The sequence below is a fragment of the Fistularia commersonii genome, chromosome 6, assembly GCF_037954325.1.
Source record: "Fistularia commersonii isolate RoL2024-O1a breed Wild chromosome 6, RoL_Fcom_v1.0, whole genome shotgun sequence".
NCBI classification, from domain to species: Eukaryota; Metazoa; Chordata; class Actinopteri; order Syngnathiformes; family Fistulariidae; genus Fistularia; species Fistularia commersonii.
The window spans coordinates 17,676,334-17,695,497 of NC_141289.1; the positions used below are offsets into that span (position 1 = coordinate 17,676,334).

The 19,164-nt window shown below is 41.0% G+C and overlaps 1 protein-coding gene across 10 annotated transcripts in view; it reads left to right on the top strand.

Annotated features, from left to right (window-relative positions):
• The window catches only part of abi2b (abl-interactor 2b), a 28,145-nt gene that overhangs the window by 3,103 nt on the left and 5,878 nt on the right, over nt 1–19,164 (top strand). Inside the window, exons 2-11 of one of the 10 annotated variants that reach the window (XM_086148499.1) lie at nt 2,847–3,014; nt 3,685–3,861; nt 4,757–4,774; nt 5,168–5,271; nt 10,309–10,455; nt 12,909–13,033; nt 13,315–13,515; nt 15,796–15,960; nt 17,670–17,756; nt 18,715–18,900. In XM_086148499.1, coding sequence (XP_086004625.1) covers nt 2,847–3,014; nt 3,685–3,861; nt 4,757–4,774; nt 5,168–5,271; nt 10,309–10,455; nt 12,909–13,033; nt 13,315–13,515; nt 15,796–15,960; nt 17,670–17,756; nt 18,715–18,900 — 1,378 coding nt within the window. The remainder of the gene's footprint in view (nt 1–2,846; nt 3,015–3,684; nt 3,862–4,756; nt 4,775–5,167; nt 5,272–10,308; nt 10,456–12,908; nt 13,034–13,314; nt 13,516–15,795; nt 15,961–17,669; nt 17,757–18,714; nt 18,901–19,164) is intronic. The other 9 variants (XM_086148498.1, XM_086148489.1, XM_086148492.1 and 6 more) reach the window with 9 other exon arrangements.

Genomic DNA, 19,164 nt, shown 5'->3' on the forward strand with positions numbered 1-19,164 from the left:
TGTGATATCATGAACAGAACACCACTGAACAAAGCCAATATATTGATCATCATCTTAAAATTCATGTAGTTACAGGAAAAAGGGATCAATTAATTTTGTGTGAGTTATAAAAGAACTGCCGTATTTTCCGCACCATAAGGCACACCGGATTATAAGGCACACCTTCAATGAATGGCCTATTTTAAAAAAAGAAAATCAAGTATAAAGTGCATCGCATTATAAGGCGCATATAATAGAAGCTACAGTAGTGGCTGGTGTTGCGTTATGTATCCGCTAAAGGGAATGTCAACAAAACAGTCAGATAAGTCAGTCAAACTTTATTAATAGAATACAAACAAACGTTCTGACAACTCCATTCACTCCCAAAACAAGTTAGTGCATTCACAATACGGTACCGTATTTACCGGTAGCTTTTACCGGTATTTGCGCCGCCTTCGTTGAAAACGATGTATTTCCAACTTCATTTGTCATAGGTCAAAGCGTTTCATAAAACGAAAGCACCAAGAAGGACCGCCTCTAAATTCATCGATGTTCATGTCGCTAGCTAACGCTGTTGCCTTCATTGGAATAGTGACCGTAGAGACGCCTCTACTTGCTGCTCTCTGTTCAACAACCCACTGTTCAAGTTTGTGGTCCAACTGTAGCCACCTCGCTTTGTTTCCTCTGTTTAGTCTTCTTTACTCAACGCTGGTCATCTTGTTGCTTCCTCCACTTCCACACTATTGATTTGTTAATGTTGAATTCTGTCGCCGCTGCTCTATTCCCATGTTCTACTGCGTGACTGATCGCCTTGGGTTTGAACTCTGCGTCGTAAGCGCGACTCTTGAAAGGTGCCATTTTGGGGTCTTTATACACACACAATTGGTGTGGAACTGGAATTCCCCTTTACCGTTTTTACCGCTGCTACTTCTGCGACGCGCGCACACACACATGAAAATGCACACTTCGCGCAGTCATGTATCCCAGCATGCACCGCGCGCTACTTCTACAGGAGAAAATGGAGTTGTGAGACCTCTTGTGGCTCAATATTGATCCACATATAAGGCACGCCACATTATAAGGCGCACTGTCGGTTTTTGAGAAGATTTAAGGATTTTAGGTGCGCCTTATCGTGTGGAAAATACGGTATTACTGCCATCACACACCATAGTTTTGATCGCAAAGGGGAACAATAATTCAAGCACAAATGTACAACCAAAAGAAATCAGCATGTATGAAATGTGTTTTTGTTCATTTTTACCGTAATTGACAATACGTTTGATGACCATATGATAAAATAATGTTTAAGCTGTGTAGCAGTACAAGTGTTTTTGAAAAAGTCATTGCAGATCAGAAGATTTTGGAAATGTATACCACCCAGCATGGTTTCAAATTACCCGTTGGTTCATTTGCTTTCAAATTGCTTTTCAAATTGCAAGTCATTGCTGATCATCCCAAAAATGTCACAGAAAGTTAATTGCACACCGTATTGTTATACCTGTATTGTGGAGCAAGTTGTGTTGTGTTACACCCTATCAGTGTTTGCCAATTTAGTGTCTGGAAGGAGCGCCGTTTCCCAGCAGTAACATTAGCTGATCCATCTGGCCTTTGATGCTGATGTGCCCACGCCATGCCCAAGGCCAAACTAGCTGCCTCTGAAGACTCATTCACACTTGCTGCAGCTGCACAACCTGCTGCTCACATCCCTGCAAGCCAAGTTTGTCCTCTTTCACCAACTTGATGGCACTGACGTCCTTTGAAGCAACATACTCCCTGCTGTCACTGAAGGCACTGGTTTCTGTCAGGCACAACCTGATTTGTTGCCTTTGTTCCATGACTTAAGGAATTACACTTAATGTGTTTTTAAATTAAAACAAGCACATTCAGTTTCTCTCTCTCTCTCTCTCTCTCTCCCCCCACTTGATACAGCAGCCTTGCAGCAAAGCCCCTTTCATATTTTCAAATTACTCAAGGACAGATTCTTGTAAACTTGCACAGACCAAAAATCAGGTGAAGCCTCTCGGCTCTTTGAATGCTTTCAATACTTCAACTGTTTTTTTTTTTTTTTCAACATCAGCAATTAATTCTACCACACTAAAATTATACTTTTATTCAAAGATTTTAGCAGACTCAACTGGAGATTTTGAATGTCTGATGAATGTTAGTTGCTCTTTTTATTAGCATGAACTTACGATTATAAGCTTGGAAGGAGGTAATATTTTCCATGACCATTCATCTAGTAACTGGAGAAAAGTACAATGGCATATCCTGATACATCTTTTATCCATGTGTTACCCTCATACCCATTATTCCTTTTGATGTACCATCCCCTAATTTTCACATTATTATTATTATTAGGAAATTAATAATAGTCGAACTTGATTTTATTTATTTGAGTATAAACTTGTTTTTTTTTTTGGGGGGGGGGGGGGGGGGGGGGTTGAGATTAAATCAGTGCAAGTATAGAGGCTTAAAATTTCCCCATATTATCTGTATCAGGAGACATTGCTCAAAAAAAATGCCTGAAAAGTCAGTGTCATTACTGATTCAGAATCACCTCATTTTTAACTGTTAAGTAAGACATTGATCAGACAAGTTTTATGCACTTATTATCGAAAATAGGCAATTCCTCACTGAGCTGTTTTTGTTACATTTATCTTGCTATAGTGCATCTTTTTCAAGTATGTATGTGCGGAGGATCCCTGTCAGAGCAGTCATACCCAGACTGTCACTACAAGGGACCTCCTAAAGAAAGGAAAGAGTTTGTAGTCTGGGGAAACAGCTTCTTCCTCATACATACTATAAATACAGCGAGCTATCTCGTTTGCATCTAAAGCCAAGTGACTCTTTCCTCTCACCCTTTCCAGTCTCCAGACAAACAGAGGGCTCTGGAAGAGACCAAAAACTACACTACCCAGTCCCTGGCCAGCGTAGCCTACCTGATCAACACATTGGCCAACAATGTCCTCCAGATGCTGGACATCCAAGCATCACAGCTCCGCCGCATGGAGTCCTCCATCAACCACATCTCACAGGTGGGCACGAAACAAAACTATATACATTGGATTTTGGCTTGCTGTGCAGAGAAGAGACTTTATCTTCTGTGCTTTTAGAGCTGCCTGGCCAATACCTATGCTCAAGTTATGGTGAAGATAACATGATGCATGAGTAGCAGTGCAGTGACATTGTTGAGTCACAAATGTTTGAACTGACAATGTATTCCTTAAAACGGATTCATCATATATTTTCTTCCCTTCCCTTTAAACAAAATTTAAATGGGATATGCCAGAGCTAGGTTTGTAGTATTCCCAGGTTATATGCAAACCAGTGAACTTTGGGGTCAACAGGAAACCTTGTTTCTTGCTGATTTTCTGAGATTTAGTAAATAAAAATTTCCTATAAATCATGTTAAATTATGTTGAATTTTGACCAAATTCAATTGGTTTTAATTTAATTGACTTTATTTTGTTCAGTTTTTAGCGTCACAATGCCGACTTTCATCTTTGGTTCATTATATTATGCAGTGTTACACACTGAGAGTCACGAGTGATGTCTTTTACATGGGGTTTTCTTGAAAAGGTTCTCATCGCACGTCTCCATGTATAATTCAAAATATCTGCAGTGCAGGCAAATGGCAAGTTCCTTGTTGCAGCTGCATCCTGATTATTTTAAGTATTGAAATGAAAAGGCTTTTCTCGTTCACAGACTGTGGATATCCACAAAGAGAAGGTAGCCAGGCGGGAGATTGGTATTCTCACCACCAACAAGAACACGTCCCGCACACACAAGATCATCGCCCCGGCCAATCCTGAGAGGCCTGTGCGCTACATCCGCAAGCCTATCGACTACAGTCTGCTCGACGACATGGGTCATGGAGTCAAGGTAGGCTTTTCAAATATTGAAACCTTTTTTCTTCAGTGACACAGTTTAATTTCATCACTATCAAACTATCAGAAATATTGTTTATTCAAATGTGTTAGCCTAAATGCACATTCTAACGTAAGTAGGGATTTCTTAATGACTGAATAAGAAAGCATTGAATATAATTGTCTGAATTTAGAGCTCTGAATCATGCGTGTTTCTCTTTTGTGGGATTAATCTGTGTTCACTCTGTAAAGTACAGCGAAAGGACTTTTAGAGGTCAGATAATCACCGTTTGGCTTCACTGACAAGTAATTAGGGCTCGAAAACAGAAGGTGTCTCGGTTGAGGAAAATCACGGCCATGTTTTAAATAGCAAATTGGCCTGTTTATTTATTTTGTTTTTTTGTCCTATTTTCGCCAATTAAAACAATTATGATAAACACGATGAAGGATATTTTTTTGAAAAAAGCTTGTGATTGTTCTTCAACACCAACAGATAAATGTTATATGATGTTATATCACTCCCTGTCGTCTTATCATTCAGTGGCAGTAAACAAGGTCAATATTGGCTGATGCTGATACATGACTCATTGATGAGTGCGTCTTTTTTCATAACTTAACATCAACCACAGCAAGATTTTGGATCTTTTGCAAAGCCCATTTTATAAATGGAATGATGTACGATGCTGATTTTGGACTATCTGAACAAAGACGAGTCTGTTCTCAGCCTTCGACCCAACAAAGGCCTCAAAGAATGAATTCCTCCAATTTTAACACTGAGCTATTGTTGCCTAAATCTCAGCACCATATGCATGAATAACTGTTGTTTTCACTCCTCCATCACACACTAATCTGCTGATTTTTTTCTTTCTCTCTCTCTGCTCGCCTTTTTTAATCCTTATAATCTACCGTAGTGGTTGCAAAGGTTTAAGGTAAGATTTCTTGAAGTAAGAGTGCCATAGGAGGAAGACGCTTTTATGATTTTCAGACTTTTTTCGTTTTTGTGAATTGCTGTGAGTTGTTTTGGAAGAGTATTTTTCAGTTCATTTATTTTTTTTTCGTTGTATTTTGTTTCACGAAAGTTGCCTGACATTTTGGGAAGTAATTGTATCTGCAGTCTTGCCAGTTAAATCAGAAGGAAGATCATTTGTGTCAATTTCCAATGTAGATGTATGTAATTTTTCATGAATCTGGGCAGAATTAAAGTCTTATACGTCAAAAAAGTCCCAAAATGTCAAAGTATTTGGTTTGCATACAAGCTTACTGCTTCTTAATTGCCTTGTTATGAATAGCAAACACATTTTCTTGCTTCTCTGTTCCCATAGGCCAGCGCTCAGAACATGAAGGCCGGAGGAGGTGGACTTCCTCGCACTAACCCCCCAACACAGAAGCCCCCCAGCCCACCTATGACAGGGAAAGGGACTCTTGGGTATGTTTTGTGTATGCATGCGTGCTTCGGGCCGAGTGCAGTAGAGCACAGTGGTTTTGGCTTCAAGAAAAGGAACCACAAGCCCCAAGATGGGCTTCTTGCCCTCAGTTTCATCATCCCGCTTTAACCTCTTGGTTTAATTAGTGTCCTCGGGGTGCTTTAAAATGCATTTTATCTGCCATAGCTGGAGGCTCACTGTTTGAAGAGGCTCAAGAGCCTTATTTGTTCCATTTCTCCATTGCAGGGTGAGTTTTTGATATCAAATTGCATTTTGATATTTGGCTTTCTTGTCTCGCTCTTAATCAAGTGTCAGATTGACAGTTTTCACATGTCACTTTGTCAGCATTCAGTGCCATGGGGCAACGTCTTATGGGGTTTTGAAAATAGGAATGATACTTTGAATGGTAGCACTTTGCCACTGCAACTGAACTTTTAGGATCTTTTTTTATTTCTACACCAGAATGGCATCCGCCATAAACATAACAACATCACAGTGTTTGTCCAGTAAACATTGCACATTTGGCGAACACTAGATTTCAGTTAGTTAGCAGTGCATCTTAAAAACAAAAAAGAAATCTCCACCATCTGGTGTCGGAATCCAAATTCGGCATCCTGACATAGATTAACAACCCTTAAATCTACTAAATATGAAGGGTTGGGTGTCCACAGGAGAAGAATATGTGGCACAGAACCACTTCACCTGCGGAAGGAGTATCAGCCAGCTTTATTGACTGACCAATGTATCAATTGGCTGGAACACCATTTCTGCTCTGTTCCTATTGATGGCGCTGTCTGGCCTACATTTTACTCGATGACACACACAGTGGCTGGATTAAATAGAAATATGCTTCAAATTTTTATTCTTTGCTTGACAATAATGATGTCAGGATTTGCCAACAGTTAGTAAGATATATTTGTTTTGTTCCCATAGCATTAGCAATGTTAAGTGACTTTCAATAGTAATCACTCTTCACACTACCCTGCTGGACCAGTTAGATGAAGATGTATGAGACTAGATTAGCTGATGTGATGTTTTTATCATCAAGCTCACACTGTTATTTCAGCTGGATGAATCATTGAATTATTCCATTCAAAAGCCTCATTTCATTTTATCTTTAGATTTGGGATTTTCAGGTGTCCTTTTCATGATTTTACATACAATACTGTTATGATTTTTTGAGGATTTTAAAAACAATTTCAGTGAATTGGCTGATGAATTCTATAATTATCCTGAGCCAAAATGTCCTAAATGAACAAAACTAATTTTCAGAAAACAAAATACGGGATGCTTTCCACACAATTATCTTGATCTGAAAAAAAAAAGTGTGTGTGTGTGTGTGTGTGTGTGTGTGTGTGTGTGTGTGTGTGTGTGTGTGTGTGTGTGTGTGTGTGTGTGTGTGTGTGTGTGTGTGTGTGTGTGTGTGTGTGTGTGTGTGTGTGTGTGTGTGTGTGTGTGTGTGTGTGTACATATATAAATGTATATATGTTCATATGCATTCACCAAAGGTTAAGCCTCTGTTATTGAACTTTTTTACATTTTCATTATTTAGCCAGAAGCAAAATATGAGTTCAACCTGTTAAACTAATATTAGCATTTGAAGGTGTAGTAATTCTGCAGCACCAGACTTTACTATCTGTGGGTGGAAACTCAAATATGACAACGTGGAAAGTAGCAGCCGGTCCTGCAACTGATATAATGACAAATGGTCAAACTTCAGCATGCAGTTTGATTAAATGAGAAGATGGGATGTAGCTGGATCTGAAACTGCCTTCTTATTGCAAGCAACGGGCCCTGGCTTGGGGTAGAGCTGTGTGTAAGTAACCTGGTCTCAAATCAGATTTTTGTTTCTTCAACCTTTTTGGCATTTATCTAATGCCACAGCACAGGAAGAATAACATCACAAAGGTCACTGTGAAAAATTCCGTCCAGAAAAATTCAATGGTGGTACTGATAATGATGGGAAGATTCTGGCAGCTTTCACTCATTGGTGTCTTGTTCAGTATAGTAAATTATCAATTATAATTTTCATTTTTCTTATTGTTATTCTTAACACTTAAATTAGAAAATTATGGCATCTCAGCCAATGTTGATGGTTCAACCAACGGAGTTGAAATTTCTTTTGAGATTCGACGATACCTGATTTGCTTTGCTGCTTTGTTGGATAACAAGGCTTTTAGTCAGATGGGGCTTTTTTGCATGATTATTAATGTTACTTTCTTATGTTTTTTTTTTTCCTCATCATTTGTGGTGAAAAATGTGATTAACAGTGTAGCAGCACACAGCTTTGGAATTTGTCTTAATTTAAAGGGTAAAATCTTCACATTTGATACATCTAATCCTGGCTTACCAAAGATTGTCTTAAACAGGTACAGAATACATTCAGAAGAACAACATTTTTGTTTGTGTAGTTTTGAAAGCATTGTTTAAGGGCTATGCATAGTGGGGAGTAAGTTTGGATCCCTCAGTTCATTATGTAATACCCTGAGAGGTATCTATTTATAGCATTCTAATACAATGATGTGACAAAGGATTAGGAACCAAATAATTTGTTTTGAAATTCTGCTATGGGCTATGCTGCTGTTGTTTTTTTTTGTCCAGTTTATCTCCAAAATGATCTGTCTGATTAAAACATATATATGCATATGAGGCAGAGCCAGACCTTCTCATGAACAAGCTGCAGAAACTCTGATGGAAGATCTTGGATTTTGTGATAAACAGTCACTCAACAGATGGTCCCGCTGTCATCCAACTATGACTGAGAATTCAACTTGCCTTTTGCATTTTATTGTTTCAGCTGCCACGGACAAAAAATTTGTGTCGTTAAGTAAAAGAATTGTCTTGGTCTTATAGACTTGCAAATAAGAATGTGGTTCAAAAATAGAGAAATGCACATAAATGTTTATACATATTAGAATAGACTTGAGCTTCTGGTCCCCAAGATTGAGAGTTTGTTGTTTTTCTGTTGTGTTTGTCTGACTGTTGAATGTACTTCTTATTCCACAGGGATTCTGCTAGTGCAGCTAGTAAATGTTATGTTCCTGTCACTCTTGGGACTTTACTGGGTGTCAGCTGCTGTTTGTTTTGTGTTTATGTGTGAAAAAGTGTGCGCCTACACACATCCACCACCGCTTCACGACCTTCAGAATTGTCACTGTTAAGTCAGTGAGTGATGGAGTGTGTTGTGTGTCTGACCCTTCACGCTGACTTTGAGGGATGTGGGTGTATGTCTTTGTGCTTCCAAGATGCACGCTAATCCACCACAGCTCAAACCCTCTTCTAACTCTTCCGCAAAAGGTCACATCTTTTTTTTTTTTTTTAATTAGTTTTCTACTGCTATTCAGCTCTTTTTTTCTTTTTCTTTTTTCAATTCACGTTCAGTTGTGTTTGTGACCCAGCCCGCCCACCCAGGCTGTCCCATATTCCTCATAGCAACATTTTGCCATAGCAACAGTGCTCAGAGATGGGTCACCCTGCTGTGTCAGTTGGGAAATGCACATGCCAGCACAGTGGTGTCAGGCTCGGATCAATAATGTTGAAACTCGTCTTTTATTCCCCGTTTTAAAGATCAGGGGCTTTATCAATATAATTCTGGTATTGAATGTCCATTTTGACATGATTTTCAAGACTCATGCGAAACAAGTGTATTTTCCTTTTTTTTTAAAGTCTATAGAGTATTTGCATTGTTGCGTTCCTGTGTATTGTTGTTGTTTTTTTTGTTTTTTTTTTAAGATAAAATGCTACATCCACCGCGATGTTTTCACTTCAGAAAGACATTGTGAGATGTATTCTGTCCCCACAGTCCTGATCTCCTACCTTACTAACAGAGGTTGGGTGTGCGTGAGTGTGTATGCGTGCTTGCATGTATACCTGTGTGTATCACTCACAAGAAGTTTGGAGAAGCATGCCATGTACAACATTTATGTCCTCTGGAAGACAGTGGCGGCCCTGCGCACATGTCAAGTGATGGCTGAAAAAATTGTCACGACTAGAAAAGTGCAGCTTCCCTTCCTGTCACTTTTCCACAACCAATATCATGTCGATAAAGTGTTCTCTCCAGTCTTCTGGGGCAACAACTTTATCTTGTTCTATCATCCCATCAGACAGTGGTTCTCCTGATCCTCACTCATGTCAGAGCTCCATAGACGACTAACAACCCAATGGCCACAGGAATTGTGTCCTAGTATGGATACCGCCAGGGCCCCTGTTTCGCTTTCTATAAAGGATGTTTAAGGCAAAAACCAGTTTGCCGTGTCGATGTCGTCAACTTTGTCGTGTGGTTCTGTGAGCACACCAGAGAGTTTCACCCCTTGATTTCAGTGTTAAAATGATTTAATCTGGAATTGGGAAATGTATTGGACTTAGAGGTCTGAGTCGTGGCCCAAAAACCTTCTCAATTTAAGTATGCTGACATTAGTTTGGCTAGTAAATGTCATGTGACTTGCATTTCCATAGATTTATGTTTCCAGTTCTGTATACTTCCGGAGTCTATTTTGATTTTTTTTTTTTTTTTTTTCTGGAGAGGCATCACATAATTGTGAATCAGTAAAAAAAACGCACAACCCAAGGACCGACGAGAATGCCGCATTGATACTTATGTCATTTTTAAGAAGTCTCAGTCTCTGTATCTCCGGACTGAAACATGACTACTGAGTTTTCAAACCACATTACCTGTAGCGTTTAAAAATCCCCCTGAAGAAGGGTTTGGAAAACACCAGAGTTGTATTGATAGGTGAAGAATCTTTTAAGAAATGACAAATTGTTATTATTTTAGCTTAAGAAATTCCCTTCACTTTTAACGAACAGGCTCCCACATGTAGGAGCTATATGAGGCAGCAGCAGTGATGCCATCCTGACTCAGCCCTGCTGAATGTCACCTGTGGATTCACCCCAGCCAACCCCAATGTTCCACCAATCATGCCCCATTTTTTAAGTTTGCACTTGTTTGTTTCTTGCTCTCCTCCTCCCCCTCCCCTGCAATTCTCTGTGGATGCCCCACCCCTCTCCCCTCAACTCCTGTCCTCCTGACCCTCTCGCAGGCGCCACTCCCCCTATAGGACACTTGAGCCGGTGCGCCCACCCGTTGTCCCTAACGACTACGTCTCAAGCCCGACGCGCAACATGGCGCACCCCCAGCAGAGCCCAGCACGCACTGCATCAGTTAATCAGAGGAACCGCACGTACAGGTACCCCCTCCCCCCTACCCAGCATGCCTCTCTACACTTCTGAAACACGCCCCCTGTTCCTCTAACTCCTCCCCCTTTTTTCTTCTGTCCCGCCAAAGTCCAAGCCGGCTAATCGACGCGCCTTTCGCTCGTCTTAAATGACTCGTGGAAAGCGTCACCACCTCGTTCCCCGTGTCCTGTTTGTTAATTCCGCCTTAATGCACAGTTTAAAACCAACATTTAGCTTTCGCATCAAGGCGTCGGAGTTCAGTAATGGCTCATGATATCAGTTATGATTTCACGAGCCATTAGCAGTCGCACTGTTCGAGCCACGTGCACTTAGTGTCGCATGGATTCATCTTTGAGACATGCTTCTGAGAATACCCCGGATTGAAACAAGGGCAAGGTAGAGATTCAAAGCTGTACCTCGCATGACTGGATGATCCTGCGATAATAGTCATCAAATGGGTAGCGTCTCCCCTGCAGCCTCGTCAACTGAGTGGCATCTTATCTGCAAGGACATGACTGTTTTGTCTGGAACAAAGATATATTCATAGATCCCCGTCTGCTGTGAAAGAGGGAAAAGCATGGGTTTGGGTCCGAACGACGACATGGAAAGTTTCGTCCCATCTGTTTCTCTTCCACTCAGCAAATGCGCCAATGAAACAAATGTTTTTAATATATTTCTTCCAGAAATAGACAAGATCCCTGACTCTCCTCTCAGCACATTTTTTTTTTCTTTATCCGCACCACTCCATCCATTTTCTTCATGTTTTGAAACATGCTATCTTTCAAAAAAGGTCTGCTTCATGTGTCTTGATGCTTCCTGCTTTTTACATGTCATGTCTTTGTCCCAGGTGTCCTCTGTCGTTTGTTTTTTCTTTTTTTCTTGTCTGTTTGTCTCGTTTTTGTTGTTGTTGTTTTGGGTAGGCTACCGGCTGCGCTTTATCACTGTGACATGGTCATTTCAAAGACATAAAAGCTGAAGCAAACACTTGAAATGCTCTTTAGGGTGTCCTGTAAGTAATCTGATCCATGGAAGAGGCCACAGAACTGATGAAGACTGACATAAGAATCTGGGATGGTTGGTGTTGGAACAGAACTAATAACAGCATGAGCAAAATACCAAAGATTGCCATAAAGGGTGAAAAATGACACTTTGTTGTTGCCTATTTCCACCACAGAATCATTTATCAGCGACTGCAGCTGCATTTCACTGGAGGTGCAACTGACTAAATTTAGTTTGTCTCCTGCTGTTCCTTTTTGAAAAAGTTCCTGCTTTGGGCTTTGACTTATTCCATATGGATGTGGAAAATCAGGGTATATGATGCGTAATTCCCTTATTGCCAAAGAAGTGCAGCTGATTCAGTTCACTTGACTGAAAAGGAATCCAGAGATGCACAGATTCACTATTGACTTGAGGATTAAGCATTTTAGGTTTTAAATATTGTAATCATACAAAAAACTTGCAATATAACTCATTTTAATACCATTTTAAGCAATATTACATGTAAATGCTTTGGTTATACTCTAAATGAGTTTGTATCTATATTGAGAAGCTTTAGCATTATTTCCTATCTCAAACCACTCATTAACATTCCTTTCACAAGTTACTTTTCGCTGTCATGAGCAAATTTACTGCCAGAAGATTTATGGACATTGTGAGAAAGGATATGAAGTTAGTTGGTGTGAGAGAGGAGAATACAGAGAACAAGGTTAGATGGTGATGGTTAATTCACTGTGGAAAAGCCCAAAGCAAAAGAAGAAGAAAAACTGTCATTGCTGATAATGACATCCAGCATGTCATGGGATGGTAAACAATGCGATATCCTCTTCATATGAGATTTAATTAACCTTATGAAGGAGCTTACTGCCAACTGTATTTAGCTTCCCGGACTCTCTTCCTCTCCAGTTTGAGGTTTCACTATTGTGCCTAATTATATTTTTTGCTCTCATTGACCACAAATGGGTTAATGTGGCTAAATAGTCTTTCTGGAAAATGTGCCGTGTAAGTAACGAATATTCACAATCTTCATTGTTTTTAGATAGAGGCATTTTCCCCGTATATTATTTTAACTGATCAAATGAGCTTAAACAGGAACAAATAACAGACAAAGCAAGTGTGATAAAGAGAAGAACAAAGTAAGGGTTTATTACTGTTGGCTTTTTAAGTAGAAGTGAATTAGGTTTCTCCTAAATCACTATGTTAGTTAAACCGCTGTAATAAAAACAGAGATCCCATCTATTCAATGGAAGTTAAGTTACCGTTTTGCCAACAATTTTCACTTCTTCAGATGTGATGGAAATGGTGCCTGTAAATGGTCTAACAGTTTGCAAAAAAAAATATGTTAAATTCTCAAACGTAGGCCTTGTTGCTTTCTATTGAGGACTACCGCTACTGTGATGAGTGTGATTAGATGCCTGAGTGCGGCTGGTGAGTGTGTAGTCTGACATGTTTGCTGCCCTACAACCAGCAGTGGGAGCAGCGGAGGCAGCCATCCTAGCAGCAGCCGCAGCAGTAGCAGAGAAAACAGTGGCAGTGGCAGTGTGGGTGTCCCCATCGCCGTGCCGACCCCGGCCCCACCTACCGCCTTCCCAGGTAACCTCCTGATTGTTACAGCTGCAGGATTTCATTGCCTGAACTAACTAACGGGACTAATCTCTAATTAGTATCCAGGGTTCCTGCATGCTCTGTGGCAAATGATTTGACAGTGAGTCAGACAATGAGTATGTGTGTACGTGTGTACGTGCGTACAGGCGTACGTTCGTTCGTGTGTATGTGTGAATCCTGGATCTACTGGAATCCCTTCATTCTTCTCTGCTCTTTACCTCCCTCACCTTCTCTTCTCTCCCACCCTCGGTGCCCTGATATCCCCTCAGGCACAGTTCCTGCCCCATCCAACCCTGTTAAACCCCCACCCAATACTACCACCACCCCTGGCCCCATTACCTCTGCACTAGACGGTCCCCCACAAGCCCCGAACCCCCCCGTAGAGATCCCGCCTGTACCCCCGCCCCCTCCCCAGCTCCCTGCCGCTGCAGCCCCCCCTGGCACCGGCACTTATGGCAACCCTGCACAAGGTGAGTGTAACCCGGTGGGGCAAGCTCATCCTCCCCTGTGCACGCCCTCCATCGCACTCCTGCAAACATGTGTCCTCCTGCTTCATCAACCCAGGTCATTACCCAGGAGATAAAGTGTTGACTGACAGCTCGGATACTCACATGGGAACTAGGCTATGAGAAAATGTTCGGTCTCCTCCTCAACCGATTTCCCCTAAAAAGATGCAACAAGCTCAAGGTGTGGCAGTGTAGCTCTGCTGTCAGATCAGCGTAGAGACAAATATTTGAGTGGATTAGGAGACTTTTAACAAGTCAAGGTACCCGTGGAATCACACCAAAGGCTTAACGAGCAATGAAAGCAGCCTACAGTCATTTAATAAAAAACTGGAGCTGAGGGTGTCAGGCGTGATGTACTAGACCAGAATGACTGTGAGAATTTGAGCAGAGTTTAACCTTATGCTAATTTGTAGCAGCGGGACTACACCAGCAATCAGCTGCAATTCGGGATGTGCTGTGGGAAGAATATTTCCATGAAAATACTGATTCTTCTTCATATTAGCAGTGGAAAATATACCTATCACTCGGGCGGCCATTTCCTCCAGAGCTGTTATGAATGGCCCTTTTCGAAAAAATAATGAGTAGAATCAACAAAAGGACACACTGAAGCTAAATACATTTACGATGTGTCAGAGTAGCCACAATACTGCTTCAAATTAATTACCGAACCAAATAACTTCAACACTAGTGCCACGGGTCATCCTTTAGGCTTGAGCACTAGCGCTACTAAATGTAGTCAAGGCTCACAACAAAAGGGGATAGCTGCCGCGCTGCATGAACTCCCCTTGATGTCAGACACCAGAACTAATAGCCCTCGAGGAATCCTTTCTGTGGGAGTGCATAGTAATTAACAAATTCATCGGCATGATAAAGGGGTAGGATAAAGGGCTCCAAAACTTTATCTTAAGACTTTCAAGGAAATTGCTCAAAATGTATTTCTGTTGCCCCAAAATGAGTTCAGCATTTTTTTTGATCCTGAAAGATAACCCCTTTCAATAGAAAGGTGAATTGTTGCTTCCTGGTTCAAATAGAAGTAGGATCTAAGTGTTTCCCTGTTTGCATCCATGTAAATACATAGTGAAAGACATTCACTTGCTATTAGCATTTTTTTTTAAACAGTTTGCACTTAACCCCCAAGCAAAAATATACAAATATGGAAATATAAGTAAGGAAACACAGACCATAATGATGCAGTAGCAAACACCTTGGAAGAGTTCTGACTTTCCAACTAGACCCAACTGCTTTGCACTCTGTTTAAACAAGTCAACTTTTCAAATTCTTATCACTTAGGACTAGAGAATTCCAAATGAAACACTGTCAATTTTAGAATATAAGGCCGTCTATAGAGTCAAGATAAACATTTCAAAGACAATGTCTTCAGCAACAAATATTCATCCACTTTTCATCTGGAAAGGTTTGTGAAGCACTGGAGTAATGTTCATATGTGTCCAGAAATATCCCCGGTCTGAGAACGAGCGACCCACAAATGTTGCATCCCCGACCACAGGCTTTCCATGATCCTGCAGCTTCTGATCATCTGTGCCTCATCTTCCTTGGCATCTCTTCAGCTCTGCATCGAAGTTGCTGTTTAATGCATGAGATTTGTGGTGAATTTTTCATTCATGTCAATTGGTTCTGCTTTCCTGTGGTTGTGAGACTTGAGTTCTGTGGCCGCTGTGTGTTAATTATCAGATCATGTTCAGTGTTTTAATACACTTTTTTGTTTTGTTGTATTTCACATGCTTTTAACTCCCGTGGTTGAGTCAAAGGATAGCCGTATTTTGTTCCTTGGTCCCTCTGAGTCAGATGGAGCTAGTGACTCATTGAAACAGCTGACCTTTTCTCATCTTTCTCAAGATATAGAAGCCTTTTGGTAGTTTCTATTAAAAAAAAAAACAGTTCTGGCTTGAAAGAAAGGGGATGTGTGATGCTTTGAACTCACACAGTGTGCAAAATGTTGTTTTATTCAAAGTCTCAACATTCATTATATCGCACAAGAATATCTGCAACTTCTGAGGATAAGACACAAAGTTTAAGGTAGCAATTAATAACGTTTTCATCATTTCAAGAGTAAAACAAAACTGATTTTATATGAGTGTATGTAGTGTGTCGAGGATTCCGACATTATGAGAACTACACCCGTGGCTTCTTAAAATCTTGAGTTAACTTTCGAAAATTTAAACCCCCTCCTCCTGCTACCTGTGTACGCTCACTCTGTTGCTCCCTGGTGGCGTCTCCTCTTAGGTGCTCCCCAGTTCTACAGCATGAACCGGCCGGCGCAGCAGCCCCAGAACCTCCCAGTGGGAGGCTCCCTGCCGTACCGCAGACCCTCATCTGTCACAGGACAGCCGAACATGGCGCACAACCAGAACCAGCTTAATGGTGGGCCTCACTTTGCCCAGAACCAAGGTAATGTGGTGAACAACTGTGGTTACATCTACCTCTGTATGTCCACGTTAATGTGCTCGAGTCCTCTGTTTAAAGCGTTTTCATGAAGCAAATCGCTGAAGATGACGTCCCTGAACCACTGTGGCCTTAGACTTTTGACACTGATGAGGGACTGATTGTGTTTCACATAGATGAGGGGCATCCAATACAGTAACTATCACAAAGCCCTTCTTTTTTTTTTTTTTTTTTCATGGATATCACAGCGTCAGTCAGGACTGATTAAGATGAGACACTGTGCCTCAGATATTTTGTTTTCTGTTGTGTATTAATAACTATTTTGATTGTTTTCAGTCACAGTATCTGCAAATTCCCATGATGGCTTTCAAACCCTCATGGCAAATTCCATGGGGTAAAAAAAAAAAATTGACCCATATTTGCCAGCAAATTATCTCATTTTTAGATGAATGACCTCACTTTGTGAAAAGTGACACAAAATATCTCCAAATTTCGCCCAATATTCATGGTTTACCAAAAATTTACCAAAAAAAGTAGCCAAACAGTTGAGTTCATGAAATGCAGTTTCAAAGGTAATACCGTAAAAACGGATGTTTGCAGAAGATCTGAAAACGTTTAAATATTGAGCAAACCTGGCTCAACAATTTGGTTGGTTCTTTAAAATCAGAAAGGAATTCTCTTTCTTCATGTCAGATGAAAGGAGGTGTCAAGTCTCCCCCATCTGCCCTTTATCTCCGGCTTGATCTCATCCTCTATTCATTGTTCATAATTCTGTTCTGCTCAATTTGAAGCAAGGTTCCTTTTTAAGCCTCCAATTCAAAGTGTTGGCTGGCCTTGTGATGAGAGGGAGCAGAGCAACGCACTCTACTGTCATGCTTCTGCATCTTTAATTAAAACCTCACCCGTCTGCTTTGGTGGTCTGTCATTTCCCACCCGTCAACTTTACTGCATCCACCAGACGCTTTGCTCTGCCAGATCCACTGTCTTCTAATTGTCCACTCGAAATAAACAGCTTATACAGTACACAGCTCTCATCGCAGGTTACTTGTCTTGAAGGGCCAATTAAACCAGTAAAGATTTCAATGCAGTTTGCTTGAACTAGTAAATTTAACATGTGAATAGTATCTTTGTATCCGATGTCAGTTGTCAGGCCAAATAAATTGTCATTTGTCTGCTTGATTTGAATTGCTCCTCTGTTGAGAATGATCTAATTCAAATGCTTTGAATAAATAGTATTATAAAAATATCAAAGTAAAATTGAAAGAATAGAGCATATCCGGCCTCTTATAAGATGCAATGGCTTTCAATGTGAGGCTGTTTTATTTTTAGATGAATATCTGACAATCAATAGAAGAACCATTAGTTGCTGTCTCAAATATACAAATTACTGTAAGATATCCAACTTTACTGTAATACAACTTTTTGGAGTAACGGCGCACATTCTATCAAAATTCAATTGTCCACTCTCGATGTACACTCATTTTTCAAAATGCAAGAAGGTAAAGTGATGAGAAATTAAATCAGAATAACATTTTGGGTTACAATACAGCAGAGACGCTCCCCTAAGCATCATAACTTAAAAACACTGCCGTGTCTCTTATTTCTGCTCTTCTGGTGTGTTCTAACTTTGTTGTTTTTCTGTCCCACTTGACCACTTGTCCACCCCCTCTCCCCCCACCTCTCCACCCATTTGTGTTGATACTGATTGGCGATAGCGGGCCCACTTGCACCCCCTCCCCCCTCCATGCAGATCACCCCCCAGCTGCCTCTGATGGGCTTTGTGGCCCGAGTACAGGAGACCAGTAAGTGGCTCTTAGCTCCTCCCTCCCTCTGCATGACCCTTTCTGTTAGTTCAGCCCCCCGTGAAGGGGGCTAATCGCCCCAACATGAGCTGGGGTCGGGGCTCAAAACATTCAAAACTCAAGCTTTGGCTTAATGTTTCACTGAAAGACAGGCAATCTGGGACGGTTCAAGTTTTGAGAGGGATGTCCATGGCCGTGTTTACATGCACATTAACAAACTCCAAACATCAACTTCGTTATGGGATCCACAGTGTTTCTAGATTACTCAAGTTGTCAGGGAATATCAGCCTTCTGGCTTCCTTTATGAGAGAAGTCATTCTCTCTGCATGTTTCATAGCTTGTTTTAACTTCTGTTTTTGTTTTTTAAATTGTAAGAAAATAAATGTTAAACCTTGGTGTACTTTGCAAGTTTTCCAAGTAATTGAACCACATAGAAATCATGTTTTTGAGATATCACAGAAAGGGGCCTGTATGCATACAGTTCATACTTTTTTACAGATGAAATAATCTGTTGTTACTGTATAATGCATCCTTACAACAGGCATTACATAAACAAACTCTCTCAGAAATTCATTCCAAGGGAATCGTGTCCCCTGTTGGACCTGTTAGCATTATTTCTCAACCAGTGTCAGTGGTTGAACAGGTATTTAAAAAATCAGGAAGAAGAGGACTTTATCACTGAAAAAAATATGAATGATGACGCATGTTTGTGTTTCAAAGTATATGTCTTAACCGGTTTCTTTAAAGCATGTCCAGATTTGAGTGCATGCTTTACCATTTTGTTTCCACCTCACAAATCTCTGTGTCCTAATAATGTTGTTGTTGTTCATTTCTTAATGTTTGCCATAAACATGAAATCCCACAGCACGGATTCCCTCCCCTGAAATGCATGGAATGCCAGTCGTTTGACCTCCTCTGCTGCTCTTGTTGTTGGCTAATATTTTCATTGTGTAACCAGTCTCAGATGTGCCGCCCCCGCCTCCGCCTGCAGAAGAGCCGGTGTTTGAAGAGCCAACGCCTCCTCCTCCCCCACCGGAGGACTACGACGAGGACGAGGACGAGGAAGAGTCAGCGGTGGTGGAGTACAGTGACCCCTATGCTGAGGAGGACCCGCCCTGGGCTCCCCGTAACTATCTGGAGAAAGGTCAGGAACTGAGGTTTTCAGTCAGGACCCTCAAGGGACTCAATATCCAATCACAGACCTCTTTTATTTTCCTTAGGCGAGTCAACCTCCTCTATCTGACCTTATTTGCTGTATCCTCTTCTCTCACACCAACTTACTTCATGTCCTCTTTCACTACGTCCATACATCTTTTCTTTGGTCTTCCTCTAGACCTCCTACCTGGCAGCTCCAATCCCAGCATCCGTCAACCAATATACAGTATTTACTATCCCTCCTTTGTACATG